We start from the raw sequence: 6,983 nt of genomic DNA, 5'->3' as shown, positions 1-6,983 counted from the left end.
CAGGGGCTGCTCCTGGAACCTGATCTTGCTCTTCTCTTTGGGGCAGGCTTAGGAGGAGTCAGGTGGCTTGGCACAGCTCCATGGCTTTGCCGAGAAGGTTGCCAGGTGGCGCTGTTGCTCAGCAGCTGGAAGGGAATCTGAAGGCTTCCCCACCCCAAGTGGTACCAATGAGAGGTTCAGATAAGCTTTGGGGTGACCCCAGTGCTGTTAATTCTCCACATTATAGTCTCAAAGTTAGAAACCGGCTAGATCCAGAGAACAGGATTCTAATGTGAGATGCTGAGACCTCTGTGGGGAGAGGGCAGCTATGCCGTCAGCTGCTGTTAGATTTAGGAGTTGGGTTATGGATTGTTTTTGTTTTTGTTTTGTTATTTGAGATGGAGTCTCAGGCTGGAGTGCAGTGGTGTGATCTCGGCTCACTGCAACCTCCACGTCCTGGGTTCAAGCGATTCTCCTACCTCAGCCTCCCCAGTAGCTGGGATTACAGGAGCCTGCTACCACACCCAGCTGATTATTGTATTTTAGTGGAGACAGGTGTTTCGCCATATTGGCCAGGCTAGTCTCGAACTCCTGACCTCAAGCGATCTGCCCGCCTCAACCTCCCAAAGTGCTGGGATTACAGGCATGAGCCACTGCACCCCCCTGGGTGATGGGTTTTTTTTGAGACGGAGTCTCACTCTGTTGCCCAGGCTGGAGTGCAGTGGCGTGATCCAGCTCACTGCAAGCTCTGCCTCCCGGGTTCACGCCATTCTCCTGCCTCAGCCTCCCGAGTAGCTGGGACTACAGGCGCCCACCATCACACCCGGCTAATTTTTTTTTTTTTTTTCTCTGTATTTTTAGTAGAGACGGGGTTTCACTGTGTTAACCAGGATGGTCTCAATCTCCTGACCTCGTGATCCACCCACCTCGACTTCCCAAAGGTTACAGGCGTGAGCCACCACGCCCGGCCTGGGTGATGGTTTTAACGCAGGGCTCTCACCTGAGAACTTAGGGTGCTAAGCTTTAATTACACTTTTCCATGGTTGCAACAAGCTGCGTTTTCTAAAGCTCTCTTCCTGGACTGGGGAGGTCTCTGGGGCAGGAGTAAAACTTCCTCATTTGCTCCAAGAGTGCTGCTTTCTGGGCTAGGAAGGCGCTGAGACTAGCAGCTGGCTGAACTTCCTGCTGCTAGTTTCATCAGCTTGCTTTTCCCCTGGGAATCCCCGGCAGGCCGCCCCCTTCCCCATCTGAGTGGCGCCATTCAGGCAGCCTCCCCCACCAGCAGGACTCTGCCGCCCCCAGGCCTGCCCACCCTCTGTGCTCCAACCCCCAGTGTGTTCACTGGAAAGGCCACTGTCCTGCGCAGAGCTGGTGGCGGATGTGCCTTGCTCTACTGAAGTCCACATCCAGGGCAGGAGATGAGCAGGAGGGTATAGACCACCAGAGACCCCTGAGGTGTCACCTAAGCAGGGACTTGATGGGAGTGAGCCTCATGGGGATTCAGGGAGGCTCATCCAAGTGGAGCACAGTGGAGGGGTCGTGTTTGGAGCTGGGGGACCTGAGGGCCCGGGAGGTTGTGGATGGTCAGGGCCAAGTTCTGTTCACTCGTTCACCTGGCAGGTCTGAGTTCATGAGTTTGAAAGTAGCCCTACGCGGAGCTAGGAAAAACTGCAAAATGGACTTGTTTCCCTCTGGGGCCTTGAGGGATCCTTGGTTGATAGGGACAGCCAGGCTGGAACCGATTTAACTTGTGAGTCCCAAATAACCTGGATACACTCTGTCAACTCCTGGGCTCTCCCTCCGGCAGCCCAGTGATGTTTCAAAGCCCAAGGTCCCCGCCTCATGTGACAGGCTGGGGATGGGAGACGCTTCCCACAAAGGTGGACCTAGCCCTGAACACACACAGCCGGGGGACTTGAGTTTGCACTGAGCTTTCCTCCAAATGAGGCAGGGGGCGTTTTTATGGTGTTGAGTCGCTAAGTCCTGCTCTCCCTAGCTTCCTGTGCTCTCTGGGGACAAAGGTGGGGGCCCCTGGAACCCTCTGTGGGCTGGCAGCGTGCTTCCTGCACCCAGCGCCAGCCCGCCCTGGGGAGGGGCTGAACCCGCCCTGCTCGTGATAAGGCACAGGCAAGGGCTGCCCTGAAGGAAGCTCCAAAGAGAAAGGAGGGCAGGAAGCCCACGGTCCGCAGGGGTGTAGCCCGAGACCCACCTGCAGCCCCCAGCCCTTGCCAGGAAAGGTAAGCTCAGGCCTCACTGGGACCCTGGGCCCTTCTCTTCCTTACCCTCCTGCAGCCTCTGCCCAGCCTGCTTCTCGCCATGCGGCAGCCTGAACTTTCCACCTCCCCGGGGAGGCTTTGGCTGGTTTGTGATGTTGGCATCTGAGCTGTGGGCCAGGATCGGAACTACTTCCTGGCCTGGGTACGAAGCCATGGCCAGAGTGGCCAGAGTGGCCAGCTGCCCCTGAGGGTCTGGGAGTGAGCTGTGGGCTGGCATTGAGCACGGTGGTCCTGAGTGAGCCCCTTCTTACCCGGCCTCAGTCTGCCCGCCTGTAGGATGGGAGCGGGTTGGACTACATGGTCTCTGAGGGCCCTCGCGGCTCGAGCGCCAGCGCTGGAGAGAGAGTCAGGGTACCACGGGCGTGCTGGCCTGGGGGCTCACTCCCGCCCTCCTTCATGAGCGGCTTTCCTCTGGGTGTGTCCAGGGCACCACAGAGCTCTTCTGCCCAAACCCGGAGGCCTACCAGGGCCTGCCCACCTTGCCTCCTTCCACACTCTCTGTAGCAGCAGCTGCAGCCATGGCGGGGATGAAGACAGCCTCCGGGGACTACATCGATTCGTCATGGGAGCTGCGGGTGTTTGTGGGAGAGGAGGACCCGGAGGCCGAGTCAGTCACCCTGCGGGTCACTGGGGAGTCGCACATCGGCGGGGTGCTCCTGAAGATTGTGGAGCAGATCAGTGAGTGTCCGCTGCCCGCCTGCTGAACTCGGCACCATGGGTGGCCGCCATGGGTGTCTCTGGGCACTTCCGGGCCATCCCTGCTGCTCAGCTCCCGATAATGGTGTCACGGTGACTCAGGCATTAGCTTAATCATTTGGTTCCAAAAAAGACATTTCCCCAACTTCCTCTCTCTCCCACCCTCTTCCCTCCCTCCCTCCCGCTCCAGCTGGTCTGCTAAGGATCAGACCCAGCCACAATCCCCCATTCAGCCACCAATAGGGGCGGAAGGGGTGGTCTTGCCTGGGCCGAGGCCGAAGTCACATTGCTGAGGTCTGAGGGGGTCTAGGTGACCTAGGGGCCTGCCCCCACACTCCCTCCCCTTGGCGGAAGCTTTCAGCAGGTTGGTGACAAGCCCAGCCTGGGTGGGAAGGCCCTGCCCCTGCCCCCACAGGAAGTTACAGCAGAGCAGCCTGTGGTATCAGTCATGGAGGACCACGGGGCCAGTGACACGGGGGCTTCTCATCTTCCTTCCCTGCCGAGGGTGGGGGCTACCCCTTCCTGAGAGGGCGGCAGGAAGACCCCGATAGGCAGAGCCGGAAGACAGGCCCACCACAGTCCCAGCCAAGAGCCTGGGCCTGGCTGCCAGTGGGTGGGGGGTGGGTGATGGCGGGGAGGCTTCCTCAGACCCCGCCAGGCCGCCACGTGCAGCTCAGGAGAAGGTCAGTCTGACTGTGGAGAGGATAGGGCCCAGAACGACCCGGCCACAAGGCTGAGGCTGCGAGGGGAGCTGCCAGGGGCAGGGCCCGGAGCAGCTGTGAGAATAGAAGTGAGGAACAGAGAGAGGGCGGTGAAGACCTGGGTGGCCCCAGGGCACGGCACGAGGGTAACGTAGGAGGCCTTAACCTGGAGTCAGACAGACTCTGCTGCTCTACCCGCTGCTGGGCACCCCAGGGCAAGTCCCTTTAGCTCTGTGTTCCCTGTGGTGGGGATACTGTCATTCCAAAGCACATCAGCTCTGTCTACTGATGCTCAGCCTGGCCGCCCTGGGCCAGTCCCTGGCCTCCTGGAGCAGCAGCGGGTGAGACTGACCCGTGGGGGCTGCGTGCCGGCTGCTGCACAGAAGGAGCTATCACGGGGGCCTGGAGCCCGAGGAGGGGGCTGTCCCGAGCCCAGGATGGGGATAACCCCAGGAGAAGTCCTGAGAGGTGGCCTCAGCAGGAAGGAGCAAGGTGGTGGCGCTGGTACTCTGAGGGCTGTGAATTAGGGCTCTTGGCCGGTGAGGATGCCGGGAGCATGACCAGATATGAGACTGGATGGTGCCTGGCCAGCTCTGCACGGCCCCGAAGGCCTCCAGAAGGGGTCTAGACTTTCTTCTGGAGGGGAAGGTGGCAGCCAAAGGGTTCTCAGCAGGAGGCTGTCCTGCTAAGATCAGCAGCAAGGCGAAAGGCTGGTGGCGGCGGGCCCCTGAGGAGGCTGTGGTCCTGGTTAGAGACACCAGGGCCTCCTAAGGCCGGGCAGGGAGGACGGAGAGGAGGGTGGATTCTAGAGGTGGAATTGGCATTGATTACATGTGGCGGCTAGAAGAGAAAGGGAGGATGCCTGGGCCTTTGGCACGAGTCCGTGTCCCCCAGCCCTGAGAGGTGGTGTGGGGAGCTGGCGAGGAGGGGGACCTGGCGAGGAGAGGGCACCTCTGTGCACAGCGAGTCTGAGCTGAACAGCAAAAGCCGAGACCAGGAGTCATGGTGCTTACAGTCCCAGTGTCAGCCACTTGGCCACAGGAACAGAGGGTTCTGGAAGGGAGGAAGCCAGTGGACAGGCTCCTCAGCTGGCAGCACATGGGTTTCTGGCTGGAGGCCCAGGGCAGGGTCTGGGCTGAGGGCCACGCATGGGGAGGCAGCAGAAAATGGCAACTGAAGCTGCAGAATAGGGAGACCCAGTAAGGGGACCTGGCCGAGGCAGGAGAATAGGGTCCCAGGCCGAACCTGGGGAAAGGACAAGGTAAGGGGCCGGTCAGGAGAGGGGCCAGAGAGGACAGGAGAAGAGCAAGGAGCCAAGAGAAGGGGAAGCGGCGGCGCACAGCCAGGGTCCCACCGGGGCGCCCAGGAGGGAAGGGCCCAGCCTGGGAGGGGAAGCGCCAGAGGACGAGCGCTTCTCTTGGTTTGGCAGCAGTGGTGATGCTCGGCATGTGCAGCAGCGGGGTTGGGGGCTGGCTGAGGCGGGTGGGATGCAGTGGGAATCAGAAAACTCACCGGGAGGACTTGGGAGGAACTCAGGAAACGGGGCTTTGCAAACTCTCAAGGGCTGTGTGCCCAGAGCAGCTTTCCGGCAGCCTTTTTCCTATGCTCTCTCCCGCCTGTTCATGCTCCTGGAGGAAGGAGGCGGGGAGACCTGTGCCTTCCTTACTGTAACTCCAGTTCCCAGCTGGCTGACAAGGGACAGACGCACATCTTTAATTCAATGCTCTCTCATGGATCGTCATGTGCGTGCGCGAGTTTACCACAAACCCTGCAGCTACCACGTGGGAGGCATTGTTCCATGTCCCAGTTTGTAAGATCGTTATTATATCTTACAAACAGGGAAACTGAGGCCCAGTGAGGTTAAGTGGCTTGTCCAAGGTCACACAGCTAATACCTAAAAATATTGAGTGCTCACTGCTCCAGGCCAGGCACAGGTCCAGGCCCTAAGGACATACAGCAGTGAGACAGACGTAGTCTCTGCCTCCAGGAGCTCCCCAGAATGCAAGACAGAGGCCATTAAACCGTGGATTGCGGGAGGACAGAGGGTGCGTCATGTGGAGGGAGCCCAGTGGGCTGGAATGCAGGAGATGGGGCGCTAAGATTGGGGCATCCAGATTCTGGGATGGAGAGCTCCCCTGGGAAACGATATAGAAGCCAAACCTAGAAGGCCAATCAGGGGCTGCCTACAGAGAGCCCTGCTGCTGTTACCATGGGGTAGACCCCAGGCCCGCCCAGGCTGCCCCACTCTTGGCTTAGGCAGGGTAGGGGAGCGGTCGCCCCAGGCTTCTGAATCCTGGGGTTGTGCTGGGTGTTGGGGGCAGCAGGGAGGAAGGCTGGACCCAGATGTGCCCCTGTGCCCCACAGATCGCAAGCAGGACTGGTCAGACCATGCCATTTGGTGGGAACAGAAGAGGCAGTGGCTGCTGCAGACCCACTGGACACTGGACAAGTACGGGATCCTGGCCGACGCACGCCTCTTCTTTGGGCCCCAGCACCGGCCCGTCGTCCTTCGGTTGCCCAACCGCCGCGCACTGCGCCTCCGTGCCAGCTTCTCCCAGCCCCTCTTCCAGGCTGTGGCTGCCATCTGCCGCCTCCTCAGTAAGTTGCCCAGCTGATTCCCCCTGCCCCACGAGGGTGATGCAAAGAGGCAGGTTCCCCCGTTTCCAGGCCCAGCTCTGTTGACACTGTCCTTGCTGTCTGGGTTGCCACCCTGCCTGCAGGGCTGTGACCCACCCCAAGCACCCATGGGTGAGGTGGGGAGGCTGCAGCAGGACCTCGTCCCCGCTGAGAGCCCAGCTCCCCTCAGGCATCCGGCACCCCGAGGAGCTATCCCTGCTCCGGGCTCCTGAGAAGAAGGAGAAGAAGAAGAAAGAGAAGGAGCCAGAGGAAGAGCTCTACGACTTGAGCAAGGTCGTCCTGGCTGGGGGTGAGTGCAGGTGGGGGCGGGCCTGGGGGGGCAGGGGCAGGGGCTGGCCCGTGAGTCCCAGCCCTGGGAGACAGGCCTGGTTGACCCCCAACCTGCACTCCAGGCGTGGCGCCTGCACTGTTCCGGGGGATGCCAGCTCACTTCTCGGATAGTGCCCAGACTGAGGCCTGCTACCACATGCTGAGCCGGCCCCAGCCGCCACCCGACCCCCTCCTGCTCCAGCGTCTGCCACGGCCCAGCTCCCTGTCAGACAAGACCCAGCTCCACAGCAGGTGCGCCCAGAAGCCACGCCCCCTGTGTCGGGGCTCCCCCACCCAGGATCCACCGCCTGTCCCATGTCTGTGCCCACCCCAAATCCACACTTCGTTTCCAGGCCTTTTCTCTGTGTGTGCTTGTCCCCCCAGC

At 60.7% G+C, this 6,983-nt stretch overlaps 1 protein-coding gene across 2 annotated transcripts in view; it reads left to right on the top strand.

Moving 5' to 3' along the window:
* The first annotated feature begins 52 nt into the window (after positions 1-52).
* Positions 53-6,983, top strand: part of FERMT3 (FERM domain containing kindlin 3) — a 20,196-nt gene continuing 13,265 nt past the window's right edge. Inside the window, exons 1-5 of one of the 2 annotated variants that reach the window (XM_054525709.1) lie at positions 53-2,216; positions 2,763-2,933; positions 6,017-6,250; positions 6,459-6,578; positions 6,682-6,850. In XM_054525709.1, the coding sequence (XP_054381684.1) occupies positions 2,774-2,933; positions 6,017-6,250; positions 6,459-6,578; positions 6,682-6,850 (683 nt within the window). In that variant the 5' untranslated portion in view covers positions 53-2,216; positions 2,763-2,773. Of the gene's footprint in view, positions 2,217-2,759; positions 2,934-6,016; positions 6,251-6,458; positions 6,579-6,681; positions 6,851-6,983 lie in introns of both variants that reach the window. The other variant, XM_054525708.1, reaches the window with a different exon arrangement.

Source organism: Pongo abelii, chromosome 9 (genome assembly GCF_028885655.2).
Source record: "Pongo abelii isolate AG06213 chromosome 9, NHGRI_mPonAbe1-v2.0_pri, whole genome shotgun sequence".
NCBI lineage: Eukaryota > Metazoa > Chordata > Mammalia > Primates > Hominidae > Pongo > Pongo abelii.
Note: the sequence above shows the minus strand (reverse complement) of the source record. Positions and strands in the feature narration are given on the sequence as shown.